This window comes from Urocampus carinirostris, chromosome 20 (assembly GCF_059441175.1).
Source record: "Urocampus carinirostris isolate Australia breed hairy pipefish chromosome 20, RoL_Ucar_1.0, whole genome shotgun sequence".
NCBI classification, from domain to species: domain Eukaryota; kingdom Metazoa; phylum Chordata; class Actinopteri; order Syngnathiformes; family Syngnathidae; genus Urocampus; species Urocampus carinirostris.
Genome location: NC_142368.1, coordinates 20202354 through 20227821, shown reverse-complemented (window position 1 = coordinate 20227821; position 25468 = coordinate 20202354). Strand labels below are relative to the sequence as shown.

Below are 25468 nucleotides of genomic sequence, written 5' to 3'. Positions count from 1 at the left end.
CCACAACGCCTCTCTATCAACTCTGTCATACGCCTTTTCCAAGTGTATGAAAGCCAAATAAACATCCTTACCTTTTGCAAAATACTTGTCACACACCTGTCGTACTGCAAACACCTGATCCACACATCCTCTTCCTTTCCTGAAACCACTCTGCCCCTCCATCACCACCTCATTCGTTCTTTCTCTCACTCTCTTAATCACGACTCTTCCATACAGCTTACCCAGCTAACAGACAACAAACTGATACCACTCAAATTGCTACAATCATACTTATCACCTTTACCCTTATACAATGGCACCACACATGCACTACACCAATCAACAGGAACCACACCACTTAAAAAGCATACATTCAACAAGCGTATTAACCAGTCAATCATAGCTGTGCCACCTTTTTCAGGCATTCAGCAGTACAACCATCCAACCCAGGTGCCTTCCCCCCTTTCATTTATTTCACTGCCTCTTGCACCTCCCATGTTTCTACAGGCTTCACATTTAAATCACCCAACACGGGCATTCTCTCCATACCATTGATCGCCTCGACTCTCACTTCTCTCCCATCCTCCACATTTAGCAACTCCTCAAAATACTCTCCCCATCTCGTCCTGACTGCACTACCGCTAACCAGCAATCTACCATCCTTATCTTTCACTTTCTCTTCCTTTCCATACTCACTGTTTCTTACTCTTTTCACTTCTTTCCAGAACACTTTTCTCCTTTCCTCAAAGTTCATTCCTATCTTTTGACACCATTCATCATTTGCTTTCCTTTTCGCTGCTTCCACTGCCGCTTTTACCAATCTTTTCTTCACTTTCTTCACTTTATCTTTCATACGCATCGCCACTCTTATCTTGCAGCCACTCCTCAAAGGCACGTCTCTTTTCTGTCACAGCCTCTGATACCTCATTATTCCACCATTCATTTCCTTTCCTAATACCTCGACCAACTTTTCTCATTCCACACACTTCTTTTGCACTCCTCAACACTGCCTCTTTAAACCACTTCCATTCAATTTCCACACTCTCCACTTCTCTTCTACTAATCCGTTCATACTCTTTCCTTATCCTCTCTTTAAACTCTCTTTCCTTTTCTGCCTTATTCAACTCTGACATTTTCACCTCTTCCCTCACACTCTTCTTATAACTAGCCCTCCACGATCCATCTATTCTCAGTTTTCCTTCCACATAAAAATGATCAGACATACCACTCATTTCACCTCTGTAAACATGCACATCCAACAATCTACTTAACATCCCTTTCTTAACCACTATATAATCCATCAGTGCTCTGTCCACCATCCTGTCATTATCCACTCTGACAAATGTATACTTATTCACGTCCCTCTTTTTAAACAATGTATTTCCAATCACCAACTCATTTTCCACACATAACTCAATCAATTTCTTCCCACTCTCATTTCTTCCTGGTACTCCATATCTACCAATCACATTTTCAACCGTTTCATCGCCACTCTAGCATTCAGGTCACCTAGTATTACCACTTTCCACCCTTCTTTCGCAATTGCCACACATTCGGACAAGTCCTTCCAGAACTCTTCTCTCTCCTCAGCGCTTCTTTCTGAACCAGGTCCATATGCACTTAAAAACATCCATACTTCTACACCCCACTTCAACCTCAACCACATCTATCTGGAAGATATCTCTTTCCACTCCACCAGTTTTTCCTTTGCTTTCTCACTCACAAGCACAGCCACTCCTTCTCTAGGATGTCCACCCGTAACTCCAGACCTTCTACCATACATACCTCCAAGCTGTAATTCACCCTTTCCTTTCATCTTTGTTTCACTCAAGGCTAACACATCAACCTTCCTTTTAGTCATCATCCTTCCGATCTCCTCTTTCTTCCACTCAGTCGCTTTACTTCCACATCCTCTCACATTTAGTGACCCTATAACTAGGGTTTGCGAGACCTCTCGGTCTCCCGCCCCCCTTTCTTTGCCTTGCTGTCTCTTAGGGAGTAGAGATGGAGAGGAGAGGATCCCCAGTCCCCTCGCTCCCTCCACTTTAGTCTTACGACACACAGCGTCAATGGTGGGAGAATTCTCTTACCTCTCACAAGGAGAGGGTCCCTCACCACAGGTTGATACTCATTAAAGTTTAATTAGAAAATAGAAAAAGCAATGTAAAAAATCCGATAACCCCCCTATCCCCCAAAATATAAAATTTAAATGATTCCTTTTTTTCAGTGGACTTCTTGCAGAAGACTACATCAACACAAGAAAAAAAGTACAGTAAATTAAACAAAATGTCATGATTACCGATGTGATTCACCTGTGCCCGCTCATTTGGCGTCAACCGCTGCGAGTTCTGATTGGCTCCCTGTCCCGACTTAAACCCAGTCCTGTCCTGTTTTTGCTCCCGTTTGCCTTCGGCTACGACCCGTTTTGATCCTGACCACGTCTGCTCTCCCATCCCAGCTTACGACCCCTTGTTGCTTCCCGACTACGTCCACTCTCCTGTTCCGGCTTTACGACTCGTTTCCGACCCTGACCACGCCTTGCTCTACCAGTCCCGGCTATCGACCAGTTTTTCCGTCCCTGACACCGCCATAGCTCGCTACCTAAGATCCACTTCCGTGTTCGGCTCACAATCCAAGTACGAGAGCGAACACCGGATCGTGGGCGCAGCCCTTCCTCTTTCCTTCAATAAAACTTGTGATAAACATTACTACGCAATTGAGTCCTGTTTCCGTTCTGGTCCTGACACAACATTTAAAACTGCATGTAAAAAATACAAATATAATTGCAAAGTCGCACTATCAAAAGTACAGTAGAAAATTGATCAAATGTGTAAAAAATATAAGCAAAATAATCGTAAAAAAATACACACATATAATATAAATACTTAAAAGGTGCATTTTTATCTAACTTGACAAATTTAAGTTTAAGTTTTTGCTAAGTTTTTTTTCGGGGGAAAAAAAAAATGAGGCCCGATTCTAAATTATATACACATACCAAAATTTAACAATAATTATGCAGCCATGAGTGTTTAACGTCACATATACAGACTTTCACGGACACGACACAGAGTTTGAATATATTTAGAATAGGAAATGCAGTTACAGTTTATAGTTAAAAAATGATGTAATTTTCCCTCACACTCAACCTAATTCTTTCATGGGCACTCACAGGCAATTAGCAGGCACAGGCCTTCTTGCAAGGGCCCATGAAAGGTGAATGAGGCCAGAAATTACTCACTGTTTATGGAGAGTAAAGTCATGGCTTTAAATGGCTTTGGACAGTCATCCTCGACCCCTGGGGGTGGAATTTGTAGACTTTCATAATACTTTTAACACTATATGATACCAGAATGAGTACTGATAAGTGCAGTTGAGAGGCACCTGGATAAATAAATCGGATCCAGGCATTTATTGTTGTTGGGTCTATCGGGGCTCACCTGGCAGGCCGAGCAAGACAGAGTCACTCTTCTCTCCAGCTCGGTCAGTATTTGTTCCTTGAGTGTGTTCAGCTGCTGTCCTCCCCCCACGGCGGCTCCGTCCAGGTCATTACCCCCACCATTCTCTAAGTGGTTGTTAATGCTGATCAGGGTCTGATCGTGGACCTGAACGAACAAAACCAATTGTCACCTTGATTCAGTTCCTGGAATATAGCAAAATACATTTGATTTTACCTGTGTCCTATTATACAGATGGTCCAGCTTCGTGTGGATGTTGTGAATGGTTTCCTTCATTTGCGGTTGGGCGGAATCAGCTGGGACGATGGCGCCGTTTAGTACTGAACTGTACAGGACAAGATTTGACCTTATTTTCCTGACGAGCACGTAGGGGGTAATAAGAATGCGTTGACGTACAACTTGTGGTTTAAATCGTGAATGGAAGTTTGGATGTTGTGGAGGTCTTTGGAGAGGCCGATGATTGTTTCTTCCAGCTGTTTCACTTTTTCACTCTCGCCTGAGCACAAAAAAGGGTTGGCAATTGAACATCGCAAGTACGTCAGAATCTGGCTTGTTGTTTTTAGTTTGCCAACTTGGGGGGAGTGGCAGGAAAATGCACACCTGTGCTTAATTCATCCCAACACCTGCAGATAATTTCTAAGCTCTCAATATTGCCCCAACCCGACTGGTTTGGTTTTGTTTCTTTTTTGAACATTTGGTTAGTTGTTTTGAGATCACTTGTTTGTTATTTTGTGCCAAGGTTATCAAACATCCTCCCTTTTTTTGAGCGCGCCTTCCTTGGTTTCGGATTTCCTGCATAATTAGAGTCATCAGCAGATCATTACAGAAGTATTTACTAACGCAAATGTTTTTATCCCTTTCTGGCTTTAATGAGTGAATGCCCTGTTCACATTTTTGCAAAAACCTGATTTTGTGTCCAGGTTTGTTTGGTTCAGCAAAATGAAAAAGCGTGTTCATGTTTGTAAATGGGATAACGAATACGCCAGCAAGACATTTTTTAACTCGGGTACATTTGGCTGTGGACAAATTGCTGCCTGGCTCAGTTTTCACTGCTTTCGATAGACTTAAGGAAATGATTGCATCATGTCTCTTGAAAACAAAACCACAGCATTACACTCACAATTAGAGTGTCCGATTCTTCTCTCAAAGGCCACAGAACTCTTGATATGAAACATGTGCTTCATATTAAGTCATTCAGAGTTTCTGCCACTTACGAGACTCACCGCTTCCACCCTGCCCGCCGCCTTGCGTTTGGCCCATGTGTGTGCTGTGGGGTCGTCCGCCGGAGACCGGCCCCTCACGACAGTCCTCCCCAGAGTATCCATGGCAACATTTCCACTCCATCTCTGTCACCATCTTGTAGGCCACCTTGTACCTCGGCCTCCTGAACGTCCGGTACCTGAGAAAACAATGAAAATGGGTGAGGATGAAAAGATGATGTTCTTCCGGGAGAGTTTTACGAAACCCCTTTTTCACAAACAGGCAGGGTTGGGAGTGTTACTTTAAAAATGTAATAAACTTTTTTACTTGTTTGAAGTGAGGATTCCGAACCTTTTCTCAGGTGAGTATTTAGATTGACTCTCACCACATAACAAAACAGTGAACAAAGAGTGAATTTTGGACAACAATAAACTGCTAAATTGTCATGATTACTGATGTGACTCAGCTGTGCCCGTTCATTAGGCGCCAACCGCCGCGGGTTCTGATTGGCTCCCTGCCACTATTTGAACCCAGTTCTGTCTGTCCCCTGTTGTCATTCCGTCTGCGAACCTCAGTGTATACTAGGCAAGCCTTTTTCGACCCTGACTCCCACTTGTCCCGTTTTTGCTCCCGTCTGTCTCCGGCTACGACCTGTTTTGATCCTGACCACGTCTGCTCTCCCGTCCCGGCTTCTGACCTTTTTTGTCCCTGACTAAGTCCACTCTCCCGTTCTGGCTTACGATTCGTTTCCGACCCCGACCACGCCTTGCTCTTCCAATCCTGGCTACCGACCAGTTTTTTCGTCGCTGACACTGCCATAGCTCGCTACGGAAGATCCACTTCTGTGTTCCGATCCCAATCTGAGCACGAGGGTGACTTGCTTCCAGCGTCCAGTGAGCATAGGATCGCGGGCGCTGCCCTTCCTCTTTCTTTCAATTAAATTGTGAGAAAACATCACGCGATTGGGTCTACCCTGTGTGCTGGTCGTGATAAAAATACTAAAAGATAATAGATAAAATTTCCTAAATGCCCCTAAACGCATCACTACCGAGCTACCTAGTGCTACATTGAAGTAGAAATAAAATACATAAAGAATTGCTTTTACCTGCAACACACTCTGACAAACATGCAGTGAGGACAAGATGCCACCACATAGAATCTGCGCAACAGATACGGCTTGTGTACGTTGTGTGTGAACATAATCTCTATCTGTTGCTCTCATGTCAGTGATTGAAATTATGACACCATTCGTCTATTGGCGCATTGTGTATACAAAATAAAGTTTAAAAAAAATTGTAATGCTGCAATCACTATTTGATTGTCTTTTTTTCTATAACTGTAACAAAATACAATTAAAAAAAATGTTTCCTGATTACGTCAAGCCGTAACATGTTTTTTGTTATTCCCAAACCCTGTGACCAATAAAACAATAATGTTGTGACCATCATGGGACTAAAAAAGCGAATATTATAATGTGTGTGTATATATATATATATATATATATATATATATATATATATATATATATATATATATATATATATATATATATATATATATATATATATATATATTATATACCGGAGCCATATCTCCCCAGTGGGAGGTGGCTAGAGTCAAGAACATATTCACATTTTTGACTTTTTCTGGGAGATTGATACAAAGGAGGGGGTTGCCGGCCCCTTCGCTCAACCCAACTGATGTATTGCAAGATCTCGTTGGGAGTCATTAAGTGACCAAACCCCCCAATTCCAACCCCTAATGCCGAGCGCCAAGCTGGGAGGCAATGGGTACCAATGTTGTCTTAAGTATGAGGCTTGAACCAGCAAACCTCCCAGTCTCGCGGCGGGCGCCCTAACCCCAAGGCCACTGAGCTGGTAGAAAAGGGAATACCATCAATATCTGTGAGGGTTAAAACAAAACTCCCTCCTTCCCCCTGAGCCCCATGTTATGTCAAATAAGATGGGAGATGACTATTGTTCCACATCATTAACCCGGCTGACTAATAAAAATAATCTAGGTTTTCTTGGGCGCAAAACAAGGCTAAAGGACTCACTGTGCCAAAGAGATTATTGTTTCATACTCCATGATAGCGATGAAATTTAGCCACATGCGGCTATTGATGCTTAAAAAAAAGGTTGCTTATTTTGGCCATTAATGTTTTATTCTATCACAAAAACTGGATAATAATAAGCATAGAAATGGACAGAAGTCCCATTAAATGTTTATGGCAGCGACTCTCGACACATTAACAAGCTCTGTAATTGTTTAGCAGGTTTTCTTCCTTTAAATGCTTTTTCATCTACTTGGAACTCGTTTGCTCAAAGATCTTCAAGTTCGTGCTCGCTGCAGCATTAGCGTGAGAAAAGTAAGAGAAATCGTGCGTCAAGGGGAAATTTAAGAAACTGCTAGAAAGGTTGTGGGTGGAACAATTACAAAAAAAGACAGAGAAAGAGTGAGATTATTTTCCATTCTCCTCATGGCCCAGAAAATCATGAGGCAAGGATAAAAAACTCAAGCTGGTGTCTAAATCAACGTGATTGTACTTCATTAGAAGAAAAAAAACATCAGGAGAATTTTCTGTTTTGCTTTTTTTCTCAGTGAATACGATCCGTATTTGGAGGACAGAATTAAACCCCATCCCATATAAAGTCTGTTTGTTCCTGGGCTTTGGACACCAGATACTCCTTGGTCAGCAGAGTAAAGCATATGTGGCTTTGAACGCAGTTTTATCAGTGAATTTGGAAGCCGTCGGGTGCAAACTCGCACATGGCGACACTTTGGCAACGACAAGCAAGCAAATATCGGACCAGACGATCATGAAAGATCTCCCCGAAGCAAAACAAGGCTTTGTCAAGTGAGTATCGTCAGACAGGAAGAGGCCAGATGGAGCCGACAGACAGGAGAGCAGCCAGTGCAATAAAAGCCAGGAAGTTCATGAGGAGATAGATACTGTATTTGTTTAAATGTGCAGAGAATATAGCGGAACGCCCTGAGTGTCTACGAGGTGGAGTTTTCTGGAAAAACGAGGCACAAAAGCCGAACTTTCAAGCACATGTTGCTGATGGATGCTGTTTATATGCGACTGTTCACAATGACATCACACACCCGCTCTCTTTTCAACAAAATCTTCCACACGGTGAACAATCACCTTCCATTGTCAAATAATTTCATTCAAAGGGGCTACAAAGAATTTGGATCATTTTTAATAGCCCCCACCATCTCCTGGCTTGTGTCATCATTGCTGCCTCTTCCAAGCTCCTTATAATGCCCGTGTGAGTGCGTGCATTTCTTAGACATGCTTGAATAAACTCTTCAATGTTCATCTATCTTGGGGTTTGGGTTGGCGCCACATTAACAAATTGAAACAAAAAAAAACACTGGGACGAGCATGACGTCACTAATGTTATTATTCATTAGAATTATTATTGTTTTATATCTTCTTTATTAATTATTCTTTAATGATTCCGTTTTATATTCATATTTATTGTTTCTTTTATTATCGATATAGTATTTGTCAGGACCAGAACGGAGACAGGACCCACTTGCGTTACATTTCTCTTAGTTTTATAACCCACGTCTTGCAGGGCAGAGGTTCGTTGACGGACTGACCAAGTAAGAGAGAGGGCACGGAGCTTAAAAAGATGGAAAGCCAATCTGTTAATGAGCCGCAGCTGGCGCCACACGGGCGGGGCCAATTGGGCGCCATGGCAACCGTGGTAGTTTCGTAACAATATATTTATATGTTTACATTTTTATAACTACACTTTATATTAAAATAACAACAATCTATATGTCAATAAAAGAAAAAAATAATAAAATGAACAAAAATAATTTAACTTGACAGATATACTTTTATTTTATTTTACCTTAAAGTAAAGCAAAGTAAAGCAAAATAAGGAGTATTTATTTAATACCTCTATAACGTCAAATGTATGCACTTGTTTTAAAATGGGAACAGTTTGAACCTGGAAAAAATCTTTTTGTAATACATTTACATAATTTTCAATGGGGAAAATTGCTCGAATATGTTAAGCCCTCAGGTTCTACTATGTGTTTGTGTAGATCAGTAATGGGTACTACTCACGCCACTCGAGGACACTGGCCCCAGGTACAACGTTGGTAGTCGGGTTTGATATACGTCTCCACGCCGTCCTCCATCACACAGCTAACAGTGCGGGTCACCACATAAGCACACCAATTCCTACGATTATACACACACACACAGAGAAAAAGCAACACACAGGCTTAAGGAAATGAAGAAATGATGACTGGTGCAATTTATTATAAATGTCGAGTCAGGCCCGATGACAAGGTTTTCCAGAAAAAACAAGACATAATTGAGTTTAAATCTCCAACTGATGTCATTATAATAATTGGAAAAGGTAAATTACATCAAGACATCACAGATTTAACAATGTACCATTGTGTGTTTTGTTTGGGCAATAGTAACAGTCAGTATAATGTTGAGCGTTTTTTGGCTCCGGACAACATTGGATTGATTGCATGAAAGACAACACAATGGTTGGAGCTACAGTCCAGGTTTATATAGTTCGTACAGCAGCTAAAATCATCACCTTACCCACACCCAACCTCTCAGATGTAATTAAAAACACAATAGTCCAGGATATCTGATGGGACCCAATAGTGTTCGTTTTATTCAGTTTTTATTAAGAAAGAGAACAGTGCTTGCATCCACGATCCGATGATCGTCAGTCACGGTTAGCAGATAGCAGGAACGCGAAAGTGGCACTTCCGTGTCGAGCGAGGGTAGTCGTTGGCAGCGAGAAAAACAGGTCGATGGCCGGGGTGGAGGAGCAAAGACAGAAACGGGTCCAGAAAAGAGGTCGGCAACAGGTATCAGGCAGGAAACAGGGCAAAAACAGGTCGATGGCCAGGACAAAGGAACAAAAGCAGAAATAGGCCCAGAAAAGAGGTTGGCAACAGGTATCAGGAAGGAAGCAGGGCAGGATAGTGTCAGAGAGTAAAAAAGCTTCCCTAGCTGAGAACATAGGTTCGCAGACGGTCTGACGAGTTCTTTTCGGAAGACGGGAGTTTAAAAATAGTCCAACAGCCAATCAGGTCCCATGGCTGTTGGCGCCAACAGGGCAGCCGCAGGTGCCCCCAATCAGTAATCATGACAATATTACTCACCCACTATCCCAATACTTCATCCTACTACCGTCAGGGTACAGATACAAGACAATGAGATTTAGGGAAAAGTTTGATCCCCCTGCCATTTTTCTGCTAAAAAACAGGCCCCACTGAACCATTCAATCAGTATGCCCTCATTGTACCACTGTCATATACAGAATGTTTGTCAGTCTGCTGCTTTTGTAATGTAATGCCGTTATTTTCCCCCCAGTACAGACGGTAGAAGTTTTAATTAGCTAGTTAATTTCCCTCAGGGTATTTATTGGTAATAAATTAAATCTATAATCTGATTTGCCGCTCAAGTGATCTTCAGTGTCAGGTTTATCAACTACAGAGGATATAAGGATGAAATTGTGAAAAGGAGATTGTGATCATTCAAACATTGAAATGACAAAGAATGGTTTAGGTTCGAACAAAATAAAAATGATTACAAGTCCCAAAAAAACCCTGCAGATTTTGTCCTCCACTTTCAGGCCTACTCTGGTCATCCTCAGATTACAAGATTATATTGTCAGACTCAGAAAGCATTCATGTGTTGAAAAGCTTTGCCACACATCACTGCAATAAATGACACGAAGAACCTATGCTGTTAAGCAGAAGGAAGAAAAGCTACTAGACTAGTTCTATGTTTTATGAGTGGTAAAAAATAATAGCGGAAACACCAGTGTAAGAATTAATTTGAACAAATGCTGACAATTTAATGAACAATGGGCAAGAACCTAAACAACATTTTACATAGGTTACATTAGGCAAACACTCTTATTTGGTTAAAGGTGTTGAATGTGAAATTCTAAATTTGGTGAATCTTTGGGAAATAATCCTATTTTATTTCTATTTCTGTGTAATGAGTGCTTATCTACTCTTGTTTTGGTGGATAAACTTATTGTAAGTTGTAAATTGGGTTTTTTTCAGTGCACTGATGGGGTTTTAGTATCAACCTAAATCTGTTTCATGTCGGAATTTAAAGTCACACAATAATACATTTTAAGTTCCAAGGGTATCGCTAGTTTCTCAAAGTTCATGAGTCCGCAGTCAAGATCAAATCAATAATCCAATTCCAACCGCAACCTGGATGCAGAGTTCTATGATGAATCAGATTATGGCTGGATTCACACCGTTACAGGTGGAGTCAACGAAGGAAAGGAGAGGTTTTGTTTTCCAATTCCAAGCAATATCTTGCTTACGATTGCTATATAAATACCAGGTTCAGTCTGTTATCTACTCAGGCGAGCATGTTTTTCCCGCACTGAGCAATGACAAAAAACTGGCTATCCGCACTTGCTATGTTGTCTATGATGTCATTTATGTTTTTCTAGCTCGCTTTATGAACGGGGATTATATTGTTGGACTCAGAAAGCATTCAAGTGTTGAAAACTTTAACGCTCATCACTGCAATAAACCTACTTGGTTGGCAATTGCTATAACTATTCCTATTGCATTGCGTTTGAAAAGTGATGCTAGTCTGGCTACGGCGTTTTGCCATCTCGCTTCGGGAACCATCCGCACGGTCAGCCACCATAAACACAGCTGCCGCTGAACTGTTATCGCGGTTGGTTTCACGTTGTGTGTTTTGGATGTACTTTTGAGAGGGGGTGAAATGGAACACAGGCGGACAAAATTGAGTATTTGAAGAAGGTAGTGGCAATGCATTCCAAGTCCTTTTCTGTGTTCTGGTCCTAGTGAGCTGCCTCCAGGGAGAAGTTATCCCGTATTACGAAAAGATAACCATCAAGTTTGTGCCGTTATCCCAGCTTGATGGAGAACAGACACTGGCTTTTATAAAGTCCACAGGCAGATGTCTATATGTTTACAGTGATACAAATGTCTCCATCTTTGGAGTGCCTAGAGAGCTTTTCTGACATTTTTTCCCTCGAGGTCTTTCCATCAAGGCGCTTTAGTACCTCAGAATCCACAAGAGGAGCATTTATATTTGTAAAACGATGACGACTAAGTGCCGACATGACTTTGTGAGTGCTCTTTGCTGCAAAGAGAGCACAGTCAACTTGTTTACGGACACCTTTGGCCTTATTCTCACTCTGAGAACAGTGAGGTCAAACATTCCATACACTAATCCAGCAAAGCAACGTTCATGCAAAAAGCTGGAAAGAAATTGGGCTGATGAAAGTAAAGAAATAATCTTGGCATTAGTTCCAGCAGTGAAGAATGGAGGGCGTCCGGGGCCGTGTTACTAGATTAAAATATCACGACCTGACCACAATTCACATTTACAGTCAGCCCTCTTAATTTTGTGGCATTTCTCACAGCTGCACTTCAACCTGTGCTCAATAAGGGTAATAAATTATGTATTGTATCTCTGCTTCCTTAGTTCTCTAAAATATTAGAGAAACTTTACAAAAATAGACTAAAACAATTTATAGATAAACATAAATTGATTAATGAAAGTCAATATGGTTTTAGAGCAAACAGATCGGCAACAATGTCTATTATTGATGCAGTAGAAGAAATCACCCATAGCATAGAAAAAAAGAGATACGCAGTTGTGGTATTTATTGACTTAAAAAAAGCATTTGATATCATTAATCATAATATACTATTAAAAAAACTGGAAAGATATGGCATCAGGGGTGTAGCTTTGCAATGGATTCAAAGTTATTTGACAGGTAGGAGGCAATATGTGAAAATGGGAGAGTTGTCATCTGAATACTTGGACATCTGTTGCGGAGTACCACAGGGTGCTATCCTGGATCCAAAGTTATTTAATTTACATATAAACGATATTTTTATGGCTCAAAAGTATTGAAAATAGTAATATTTGCAGACGACACTAACATTTTCTATTCAAATGATAACTATATTGATTTGGTAACCTGTATTAATTGTGAATTAATTAACCTAAAATAATGGATGGATATAAATAAATTATCTTTAAATTTAAATAAAACGAAAGTAATATTCTTTGGTAATCGCAAAGTAAATCAAGATTTAGAAGTCCAAATTATTAAAATTGGATGATTTAGTAAAATTTTTCACTGCACAACTGCTATTTAAGGTCAACATAAACATAGTGCCAGAAAACATCCATAAATTATTCATTCGGAAAGAGGGAAATTATAATTTAAGGGGCTGTAGTAAATTCATAATCCCAAAGGTGAGAACCACCAGGAAAAGTATGTGTGTGTCTGTGTGTGGAGTCAAACTTTCGAACAATTTACAAGACAAGATCAAACAATGTCCTACTATTCCCTTTTTCAAATTTAAATACGAAAAAACATTACTGGCGGAATACAGAGATGAAGAAAATGGGTGATACGAGAGATTGGGAATAGTGCGTCTAGAACTATGGTTAACTTTGGGTTATTGTTGCTCTTGTTACATCATAACTTTTATTATTAATATTATTTATATTGTTGTTATATCATTGGTGTATTTAAGAGGGAAGATGAAGGGGTAGGGAATATAACCAATTTGTTTCTTACTACCCCTTTTCAAACATATTATGTAACATTATTTTGTTGTTGAGTAAATGTTTTTGTTCTCTTTTTTATTTTAATGTTCGAATAATGTTTTCATTCATTCATTGTCTAAATTCCTGCCTTCTCTTTTGCCAGGTAAATATAATCCACTTCCATCTCTTTGTCCTCCCTTTCCATCTCCAGCCACTTATGTTAACCACTTGGCTGTAGGCTATGGCTAGTCAAAAATTGTTGCTCACAAGCGTAACTATAAAGACATTGACAGAGATGATAATTTAAATGGCTAAGTCCCAAATAAAAGCCGAGGTACCAAACGGTGACCAGCCACGATTACAACACCTAATAACAAAATAAATATAAAATATAAACTTGGGCATTGGAAACAGAATTAAACAGTAATGATTTTGGTATTCATATGTGGTGAAATACAACACGAGGGTTTGGGGGAAAAGAGGGTGTGGTTGCGTCTGCCGCCCATGAATGGCATATTCAGCAAGTAATCTGCTTGTTTCCTTGAGTGCCTAAACCCAACAGGAAATGGTTGCCCACAAATTGTGTTCATGTGCTGGATGCAAATACTGTATTTGTTTACAAGTCAGGCGCTGTCTGTGTGAACGTATGAATTGAAACAAAGTAAAGAAGAATCTTGGTGAGGGTTTGCCTTAAATCACAAATAAAATAAGGTATTTATGTTTAATACAAAGGAACCATCCACCTCCCATAACCACGAAGTATATTAATCTTCTGTTCGTCATTGTCGATTAAATATAAAGTAACCTTCTGAACGCCAAATGAAAATAAACATTGCAGTCTACACTTCTATTTGTTAAACCTTTTGTTGCCATTTTAGTCTTAGGGGAGGTCTGTGCTCCACTGACCAGTATAAAATCGCTAAAATAACAAACAATGGTGGCTAGACTTTTTGCAAAGACAGAGGACTCCAGTGCCTCGCTTAGAATAGACGGTACAGATACATTTTAGGAAAAATATATCTTTTTTTTAGCAGTAAATCACTTTGAGTGTCAGAGATGGAATGTGCAGTGAAATTTAAAAACAGACACCCAGAGGGCAAGTGGGTGCTCAAAGTGGGAAAAAAATGCGGGAATGAGGCATAATACTTAAACAAAGAAACAACCAAGCGGTCGCTTTTGTTACGAGAGCCTCCATTCGCCTTTAAGGGGAGGCTTCGACAACGACTTCAATGAGCTCATCGGTAAAGAGGTGAGCCTCCGCGTTTGAACTCTGACCCTGGGTCAAGCTTCCCCCCCCCGTGTGGTTGTAAAGGTATAGCCCTAGACACACAGACATATACACTTGAGTGCACCCTTGCATGCTTGAGCGATTGCATACTGGTCGACATAATGGCAGAACACACATTCTTCCCGAGTGACTGCGGTTTAAGCGTTCTGTTTGGACTCGTTCCAAAACGTAAGGACAGCATGACTGTGTAAACTCCTCTTTGATTGTTTAGCCTGGCAGTCACCGAGATATACAGAGACCATCCGCGATTGCTGCCATTTGCTTCATTGTTATCCGCACTTTAACTTATGACCATTTATGGGAAAACACACTAAAACTAAAAAGCCTGAACATAAATGCTGGCGATGATTAGTATTATATTGGTGAAGCATGTGTTTGCCTACACGGCTAGAAAGCAGAAGGTCAGAAGTTCACCTTCAAGAAGACTGGATTTGACTCCAAGACAGGTCTGATGTTTTATCATAGTGCAACTAGGCAAGGGACACCCCGGACTAGAGAGAAAAACAACTTGACGAGTGACGTCATTCCACATAAAGACTTGTTTCCACATTTAACGTTTGACATTAAATAAAGGATGATTTCAATCTTGTCACTCAACATAACCAACAAAATACCGTGGTTGTTTGCTCTCACTCTAAAAGTGCGCTTCATTGCTAAATTATTCATTCGGAAAGAGGGAAATTATAACTTAAGGGGCTGTAGTGAATTCATAATCCCAAATATGAGAACCACCAGGAAAACTTTGTGTGTGTCTGTGTGTGGAGTCAAGCTTTGGAACGGTTTGCAAGACGAGATCAAACGGTGTCAAACTATTCACTTGTTCAAATTTAAATACAAAAAACATTCCTGGCGGAATACATGATGAGGAGGGTATGGGGTATGAGTGGTGCGGGAGTTTGGGAATAGTGCGTCTAGTTAACTTTGTGTAATTGTTGCTATTCTTATATCATAACTTATTATTAATATCATTACAATTGTTGTTATATCATTGGTGTATTTGGTCGGGAAGATGAAGGGGTAGGGAATATAAGCATTTGCTTCTTACTACCCCTTTTCAAACATATTCCATCCATCCATTATCTGCACCGCTTATCCTCAGTAGGGTCGCGGGGGTGCTGGAGCCCATCCCAGCCATCTCCGAGCAGTGGGCAGGGGACACCCTGAACTGGTTGCCAGCCAGTTGCAGGGCACACAGGGACAGACAATTTGCTCGCTCATTTTGACCGGCCAATTAACCTGGAATGCATGTTTTTGGAATGTGGGAGGAAACTGGAGTGCTCGGAGGAAACCCACGCAAGCACAGGAAGGTTGGTAGCTGGATTTGAACCCATGACCTCAGAACTGTGCCGCACACGCGCTAACCACCGCTCCACCGTGCTGCCCTTCAAACATATTATGTAACATTATTTTGTTGTTGAGTAATTGTTTTTGTTCTATTTCTATTTTGATGTTCGAATAAAGTTTTCATTCATTCAGTCATTCATTCAGTCATTCATTCATTGCTGCATCCTGTCTGTTTGCAAGTTGTGCTTGTAAATAGCTTACGAGAAGCAAGGAATTACACTATTAATGGACGGATACAATTGTGGCATTTGGACCATGGAAAATAAAGTGGATGTGTTCCGAAGAAGTCTACCAATAAACAAGACTTTTTAAGTGAATAAGCTGGAGTTTGCACGTATTTTTTGCTCCGTACTACAAGTCCACAATTCTTTGCGGCATCAAAATATCCCGGATGTAGGAAACTGCGTGTTTGTGCGGTACACTTTTCTTCTGTAGGAATTCCAAATCACATCATCTGATTTTCCACTTTCCATGAATGCAATGGTCCAAGTGTCTTACTTCTGTCTTGCACATATGTAAAAACAATTGAAACAACTTGGCCCCAATCGCATTGAATCCAGGAAACGACTGAAGGCTAATTCATTTACAATAGTTGGGGCCACATTGGATCCTTTTCCCACTATTATTACACACGTATTTGAGTAGATTTGTCCACTGACAAAAAGGCTACAATTGCATACTTTATGAGGATTGGCCAAGAAAGGGAAAACGGGGTTAACTGAAATTGGTAACATTGCAGTGCCTGCTGGTATGGTGTCCTTGACCCTTTTAAACGTGTAATCATACAGTTTTACACAGTAGTGTCACGGTTGCCATGGCGCACAATTGGCCCCGCCCGTGTGGCACCAGCTGCGGCTCATTGACAGATTGGCTTTCTGCCTATTTAAGCTCAGTGCTCCATTTTTCGTTTGTCAATCCGTCAACGAACTTCTGCCCCACAAGACGTGGGTTTCGATTCGGTCCTGTTCCTGTTGGTATTTCCTGCCCGTTATTGTTCCCGTTTATTTTGTCCTGCTTTTTTTTTGATATCCTGTCTACGATCTATCCTGTCTGTCCCATCTGTCCGATATCAACTCAGGCAATTGGTATTGATCTCATCGGCCTCTGGCTTCCGTTCATTTCACGCGAGACTGCTGCCTAACGTGCATTACTCCCCATTTCCCATATAAAAAAAAAAAGGCTTGTGTGAGTAACGTCACGCGTTTGGGTCCTGATCCTGATCTGGTTCATGACACAGTAGTATTAATAGCTTGGGATTCATACAGCAGCACACTGACACATACAATACAAAATTGAAAATGTGATGCGTCAAAAGACAATTTATGAGGCACAACTGCAGATTCAATTGACATTCTCTAGAATAATTTATACATATTTTTACATATATATGTTTGCATAATTACTGCGTGGGATGATACAACTGCCTTTAGTGGTGCGCTTGGCTTTTTGTTTCCAAGCTGGCCTCAACCAGCTGTATTCCAATATCACTCACACACTTTATCACAGTCATACTGACGGGAAAACGTCTTGTCAAACGCCTGCTGGACGTCTTCACTTGCTTAAAGCGTGTTTAGCACTTACGGCGGCGTAGACACATCTGTCAAAACACGTGATTTGAGTTCAAACGCATGTCAGAGGGTCACACGCCGTTAAATTCTTTCACTTCATTTTGGTGGATTTTGTTCAAAGTGACTCGGATCCCTAACAGCTAACCGGATTCACCAAGAGAGGCTACGATGTATCTCGTTCTTTCTCCTGGCTTCTCTTCGGTCAAGTGTTTTCAATCCTTCATTTATTTCAATAGTTTTCCAATAATATGATTGCTTGTCTTCTTCTTAATATTTCCCAGACATTCTTCTAGGTTCTTTGGGTCTTCTCTAAGTCCTACAACGGACTTTTTCCGTATTGTGACTCACTCAGAATAAATGTTTATCCCGGCTTCCCTCATCTCTCCGGCATCTCCATTTCCCTATTGTGTTTCATTGCACTCAACAAAAGCCGCAAAAATGTGATTTTCTTTTTCTAGATCTGATTTAGTCACCTTCATTTTTTTTTTTACCAAAGAGGATAAAGGGAAACTATTTTACACAGTAGCCAAATATTTCGACCGCCATTTGAATTTTATTCAAACGGTCAGCCTCAACTTTTTTTTACAATTTCAAAATTTACATTAAATTGAATTATCTTCATTGTAATTGAGAAAAACACAGTGACACAATGTTTGCAATGAGATTAGATAAGGCAAACACATAAAAGAGACTTTAAAGCGAAAAATAAGATAAAAGACTGTCAGTAAATAGGCAAAAATATTTACAACATAGTGCGTAAATTGGCCTAAGTTATAATAATAGTGCATCATGATGAAAGCAGGGCAATAACATTTATGTCATGATTACCGATATGCATCACTTGTGCCCGCTCCTTTGGCGCCAGCTGCCTTGGACTCTGATTGGCTCTCTGTCCCTATTTAAACCCCCCTTATCTGTCCCCTGTTGTCAGTCCGTCTACGAACCTCAGCTAACCCTAGGCAAGCCTTTTTTAGACCCTGACTCCCACTTGTTCTTGCTCCTGTCTGTCCCCCGGCTTCGACCCATTTTTGGTCCTGACCACGTCGACTCTCCCATCCCGGCTTTCGACCTCTTTTTGTCCCCGACCACGTTTTTGCTCTCCTGTTCCGGTTACTGACCGGTTTTTCCGTTCCCGACTCCGCCGTCGCTCGTCACGGAAGATCCACTTCCGCGTTCAGAGCGACCTGATTCCCTCGTCCAGCAACCACCTGACCGTGGGCGCAACCCTTTCTCTTTCTTTCAAAGAAACTTGTGACAAACGCAACACAAGTGGGTCCTGTTCTGGTCTTGAGAATTTAGCAGCAAACTCTGTACATTTGTACGAGGACAACATGAGTGACGCGCAAGCCTCTTTTAAACATGGATATAAAATAAATGTAAAAATAGAAAACAAAAGAAAACTGTTAACATTATTTTGTAACTTATACTGTTTAATTATGCCAAGTATCCGATACTGTTTTCAAAATTAAAATACAAGCTCTTCCAAATGGCTTGGGCACATTTTGACATTGAATATTGCAGAGACTTTTAAGGATATATAAAGATTTCAGTTAAATTCAGAAAGCTTGTCATCTCAGGTCATCCAAGCCGCCACACTGAAGCCTCAGAGTTAGACAGTTTCTGAACACAACACTGCTAGAAAGGTGGATTGGACGGTCTGGGCAGAATGATCACGAGTACATGTCCTGCCCACTCTGCCCACCCACATTTCCAGATCTTGCACCATGCAATTTATTTTTGTAGGGTATTTGTGAAAGGATTGGTCTATATGCCCCTTATTCCAAGAGACAGGGATGAGCTGAAGACACGAAGAGAATCTGTTGCAACCATTGACAATGCAATGCTGACACGCGTTTGTCAGAAATTCGACTTTCGGCTTGATGTGTGTCGCGTGACCAATGGTGCTCACGTTGAACATCTTTCAACATTCCAAATAACATTTGAGATTACAAGCTTTTTGAATTTACCAGATGTGTTTTTATGTCCTCAATAATTTCTGAGATATTCAATGTCAAAATGTGCCCAAGACTTCTGGAACATTTGTTTGGTAGAAATAAAAGACTTTTTAACTTACCAAAATATTTAAAAGGAAACATCATTTTAGAGCACTTATACCTTACCCTAAAAATCAGTCTAATGTCAAAACATGACACAACTGCAATCTTCGCAGTGCTGGTGTTTGCTTGCCTATCCCTAAAGACACTCTTCATCATATACATCGGTAACCCTAGTGTCAAAGTCACAGGCTGAAATACACCTTTTACGATTGTGAAAGCAATCGACACAACCCGCACAATCGCAAATTCTCCCGCAGACCTTGTAGCATCACTCAGTGAGCTGAAACAGCAGCAGCTGGGATCTGTGATGTGGCGAAAAAAAGACCAATAGAATAACATATTGAGGGAGCTCAAGCACCAGACGCCACCCGCACGTTTCACGTGCCATAAATGCAAACATATGCTAAGCATGAACGCAGCTGTATAGCATATGTCTTTCCGTAAACTGTCAGTCATTTTGTATACGTTTTATCGTCATATAAACACAAAAGCATATACTAGGGGAGCAGTAGAAATTTTGTGAATGCCTCAGTAAGAGTAATCAAGCCATTTATTTACAGAAAGGCACACACATTTGAATAATTGCAGTGAAATTCACACTGGTTCTATAGAGAGTCCCAGAAGAAAATGGAAGGAGACCTAGAGGAAGGCTGCGATTGACGTGGATGGATGGTGTTATGAGTGCACTGGAAAAAAGGTCTAAATGTTGTGGAAATTAGAGCTCTTGTTGGTGATAGGAATGAGTGGAGACTGGAGAGATGTTGTGAAAGGATAGTTGGATGTTTGGACGCGTTCTAAGGGATGGCAGAGCACCTGTATGATGCGGCAGGGGTAAACCAGTGAAAGCTGTCGGGCCCTGCTGTTCAACAGAAGAGTGTGTTGTGTCACCCTGACCCGAGTGACACGGCCGCTTTCTTGTGTCCCGTTTCATCCGGGGGGACGAAAGCATAACCAACTTGGGTGCCGAGGTGCTTAACTTTTTGGGGTGTTAGGGCATTTGGTTTGGCCATGGTAAAAAAAAAATGTGTGTTTTTTGTTACTTTTTCCCCTTTTTTATTTTCTTTGTTTTTATGTATGTGTTTGTCTTGCTGTCGGTCACCCCTCTCGAGGGATATGACCAGGGTAGATAAATAGATGGATAGACTATAGAGATAAACCCGAGTTGAGCAATTTTACTCAGTCCAGATACAGGAACCCTATACATTCACTTCAGTGCCCCGCCTTGCATGAATCACTGCTGTTTATCATCTAGCCATTTACTCTGCAATCACCTATACAGCATCAGTGACTCTCTTGAGCAATAGAAGGGTAACTAGTAAAAATGAATCAATACTTTTTTTTTGTTAGTTTTTCTATGGAGGCAGTGTTACTATGTTTTAACTTCCAAGTTTAATTTGTGTGTGTGTGTGTGGGGGGGGGGGGTGGGTGGTTGGTTTGTGCCACTCTTTATCGTCACTCAAAAAAAGATGGTCAAGTAAATTCTATTCTCCAAATCCTTGTGCTCAGGAACAGGATAAGCCACAGTCTATAAAATTCTATTTGTCAGCTCTGCAGATGAGTGAAGTAGTCGTCTGTCTTGCCTTTCACCTGAAAGTCACCAAGGTTAGACACCAGCTTGCAGAGAATCCTCAACAGGATAGGCAGCATTCATGGGGGATGGATTGATGGACGGTTTAATACTTCCCCTAAATTACAGATAAATGCCATGTTTCTTTCTGCAAGAGTCAACCGGATGGTTTGAAGACTATAAATTCATTGCATTCATGAACTTATTGAACCTTCATTTGCCAATCTCTTTAATAACTGCAGAAGGACAATTTCTAGGCTTCAAAATTGATACTCAAAAGATGATATGTTTAATAAATCAACAAATAATAATCAAACAATCAAAACACTCAAAATTTTCAATTGCATAACCAAAAGTAGATTGAAAAATTATATAATGAATTCTTGTGATTGTTATTAATATTGCTAATACTTTCCAAACCTGAAATGGTCAGAATTCAAAGGTGACACAAACTGGTAGTCAGGAGTCTTTTGATATAATCCTGGCATTGATTGATGCCGCAAAATCTTTAATACGAACGCTTTAAAATCTGTTAGGTTAGTGTTTCTGAGTTATTATTGATTTCATAAGAGTAGAAGTGCAACGACTAATGAGTTGACAAGTAATTAATTATCATGTTAAGCAACAACTACCTTCATAACTATGTAAAAGAGAGTAGAAAATCACTAAACCTCTGTCAGGACCAGATGGAAAAAGGACCCACTTGTGTGACGTTTACCACAAGTTTTATTGAAAGAGAGAGGAAGGGCGGCGCCCACGATCCGGTGTTTGCTGGGCACGGGAAGCAAGTCGCTCTCGTACTCGGATTGTGATACGGAAATGGATCTTCCGTTGCGAGCGATGGCGGTGTCAGGGGCGGAAAACTGGTCGGTAGCCGGGACTGGGAGAGCAAGACGTGGTCGGGGTCGGAAACGAGTCGTAAGCCAGAACAGAGAGTAGACGTAGATGGAACAAAAAGGGGTTGTAAGCCGGGACGGGGGAGCAGACGTGGTCAGGATCCAAACAGGTCGTAGCCGGAGACAAACGGGAGCAAAAACAGGACAGGCGAGAGTCAGGGTCAAAAAAAGGCTAGCCTTGTATACACGGACATTCTCAGACGGACTGACAACAGGGTACAGACAGGACTGGGTACAAATACTGATCGGGAGCCAATCAGAACCCGCGGCAGTTTGCGCTAAATGAGCGGGCACAGCTGAGTCACATCAGTAATCACGACAACCTCCAGAATCGTAATATGGCTTACAGCCTACTAGTATTTTGTATTTTCTCATTTATCTTTTTTTTTTCCAATCATGTTGCAACAAACATCACATCACAGAATACATAATTTACCTGAGAAGAAAAATGGGATGACAAGTTGAAGCCAAGGACTTATAGGAGACATATCCCCAAAATAATTTGGAATGCTTAATTCTATGAATCATATAAACAATATCAATCATATAAGCCAGATCAATCAAATTAAAAAAAAATGAACCTATTCAGAATATTTCAATATTTTGGATGGGATAGCTGAGTTTTCACCATAATCAGTAACATTATTAAAACACCTTGCAATATTTTAGTTGATTTGTATTAAATCAATAATGTATCATTTTTATCATGTGAACTACACAAAATAAAGAACTTTGTCACAACATTTGTCTCTTTTAAACCAGGGGTCTCAAACTCACTGCTAGGGGACCTTTTGCAGCCCCCTGAATGATAGTTTGAGGACCCCACCTTTATAAGAAAGTTAAGAGACAGTGTGTATCATTTGACCACTATATGTTGTAGTCTTCTGTTGTCCAACCAAAAACAAATGCTAAAAATCACAAGTAAGAATGAAAACAATATTAATCAAAGTGACCATAGAACAGGTTTTTTTCTTCTGATCAGCCTTTAGCCAGGTTTTTGGTTTTTGGGTACCCGTAGCAGCAAGAAGACAGCAAATTATGTCACCTCCCTTTAGATGAGGCTCTGGTTATGTAAGATACATTGAGTATTTATAAACTAGGCATAATGTAGTTCTTGTATTTTTGCTTATTATTTGAATCAATATTCTTTTTTTTTAGTGAATTAAAATTTTAACCACAAGGAGAAACTGAATAATACACACTGTCTCTCTATGTCCAGCCCTAGCTGATTATGTATTTATTTATTCCTGATTTTTTTTATTTTCTTATGAATTCATAATGTTTTCTTTTTTAGATCTTATTTTGTGAGAGAATTTAAAAAATGATATTTATAAATAGCGGAATGTTTTGATCCAAACTTTTTTTTGTGGAAATCCTTATTTAGCCCATCCTAGCTCCTGTGGACCCCAGGTAAAGTGAGTTTAAGACCCCAGTCTTAAATGGTCTTGTATGGTGATAGATGTTGTACCTTAAACTGGGAGTTAGGTTAAGTTAATGGTAATATTCAACCACTAGATGCCGCTGTATTGTCTAATGCGAACGCAAAACAGTGTCAAATGAGGATAGTGTAGCAGCAAGATGCCAGACAAACATGGCGGCGACTTTGAGGTGTAGATTCTGCTATTCAAAAGAAATACAAATTTGCCAACCTATGAATATGTGAAAAAAATCACATTGGTATGTAAGTTCATGTATTTTTGCCCAATATTCAAACCAACACTGGCACTGCACCTTTAAGTTAAGATAAATTTGACGTAGGAGGGATGATGCACCTGTTGCCGTTTGGATTCATGTTGAATTTAAGAAATTAATCTATCACATTGTTTAAGTAAATTCGTGATTAAATTAGAACTAGTAGCATGGAATAGAACATTTTGTGACACTTTTACTTAAAACGAGTGCTTTTGTCGAGCACTCTAACAAACACATATAATTTTAAGTGACGGTCAAATTATGAGGAATATTCATCACGATTGAATGTTATATCGTATTCCGCATAAGAGTACAGTATGTGTTATTTTGTACCTGTGTCTGCTGGCCGCTCTCTGGCCAGAGTGGACCCCGGTAGGCTCCGCGTATCCGAGACCCCAAGACAGTCGTGCCAAGGCGAGGGCGAGCAGGTAAAATAACGTCTCCATCCTTAAGCCTGGATGTCGCTAACTTGAATCCCCCAAAAGACAAAAAAGCAAAAGAAAATGTTCTCTCTGGTTATCGACAGCCGTGTAAAAATGGTGTCGAGGAATGAAAAGTTCCCCTGAAGGCGGTTAAGTGCATTTTTTTTACTTTGACTGTTGCTAAAGAGATGAAGTGGAGGAGAAATGTGACGAAGACTGGGGGAAACTTTCCTAACGTCATTTTCTCTCTCTCCCTCTCTCTCCCCCACCCCCTCGTGGTCACGTGACTCACTTTCCTGCTATAGTTAGCATCACTCACCTGTTGTAAAATGTTCTTTGGATTAATTGAGTGAGTGTGAATTTTATTATTTCAAGTGACAGCAACAGAAAATTGTTTATTACAATCAACAAAAAAGGAGTTATTCTGACATTTTTCTAAAACTTCTCGACTTCACTCTCGTAGTCACGTGGTCCCCGTTCATGCTATGTTGGCATGACCACCTGTAGTAAAATGTGTCTGAAAGTCAGTGAGTCTTATTTTTAAAGAATACCTATGAATTTATGTCATAAACGAACAGGATTTTAAAAAATATTTTTTAAGATCGCCAGGTCAAAATTAGCATAACATGTCCTCTCCCCATCTCGGGGTAACGTGATCCGCTTGCTATCGTTAGCGCCACCACATGATGTAAAATCTTCCTGATAGTCCGTGAGTCTGATTTTTAAATAAATCCTTCGACATAATCATAATTAATTCATATCACACAGAAATGTGCTTCATTCGATATTTTTAAGAATGCTGGGTCTAAGCCAGGGGTGTCAAAGTCAAATGGACGGAGGGCCAAATAAAACATTTGGCTACAAGCCGAGGGCCGGACTGTCCAATCTTTACTGAAACCAAGATTTAACCTACTGAAAACACAACAAATATATTACAATATGATTGTATAAATAAAGCAATATTTTCTTATGACTCTGTCAGTCATTTTTAATTTCAGCAGGCACAAAATACAAATGTCCTTTATATAAAAAACTCATAACATATCTCATAACAACAACTCATAACCATTTTCTATCATTCAATCATCTGAAATTATTAAAAAGAAATATTGCCTCGAAATACAATAAAATAAAGTGCAAAAATCTCTTGTTACTTAAAACCAATAGCAATCAACACACTGGACCTCATCTGTCCTGCTCAAATGTACATTGACTTTCCTTTCTGGGCTTTCTCTGGGTTAGTGTGAAAAAAAGGAATTACTGATTAACAAATAATAACAATCAAAAGTCATTTTCTCTGCTAAATAGGAGACAATTTTATCAAAAGACTGTTGTCCACATCAAGATCTATTTTCCATGAAAAGCCGAAAAACAAACACTCCCAGGACAGAGTCGGCAAACAAAAACAACATAGTCAACATAGACAATAAAGCTTTAAAA

General features: G+C 40.3%; 1 protein-coding gene across 2 annotated transcripts in view; it reads right to left on the bottom strand.

Moving 5' to 3' along the window:
• The window catches only part of emilin1a (elastin microfibril interfacer 1a), a 35818-nt gene extending 11563 nt beyond the window's left edge, over window positions 1–24255 (bottom strand). The window contains exons 1-6 of one of the 2 annotated variants that reach the window (XM_088325699.1): window positions 23940–24255; window positions 8722–8838; window positions 4649–4833; window positions 3831–3930; window positions 3651–3759; window positions 3417–3581 (exon numbers count right to left, since the gene is read on the bottom strand). In XM_088325699.1, coding sequence (XP_088181825.1) covers window positions 3417–3581; window positions 3651–3759; window positions 3831–3930; window positions 4649–4833; window positions 8722–8838; window positions 23940–24052 — 789 coding nt within the window. In that variant the 5' untranslated portion in view covers window positions 24053–24255. The remainder of the gene's footprint in view (window positions 1–3416; window positions 3582–3650; window positions 3760–3830; window positions 3931–4648; window positions 4834–8721; window positions 8839–23939) is intronic. The other variant, XM_088325700.1, reaches the window with a different exon arrangement.
• Window positions 24256–25468: the final 1213 nt, after the last annotated feature.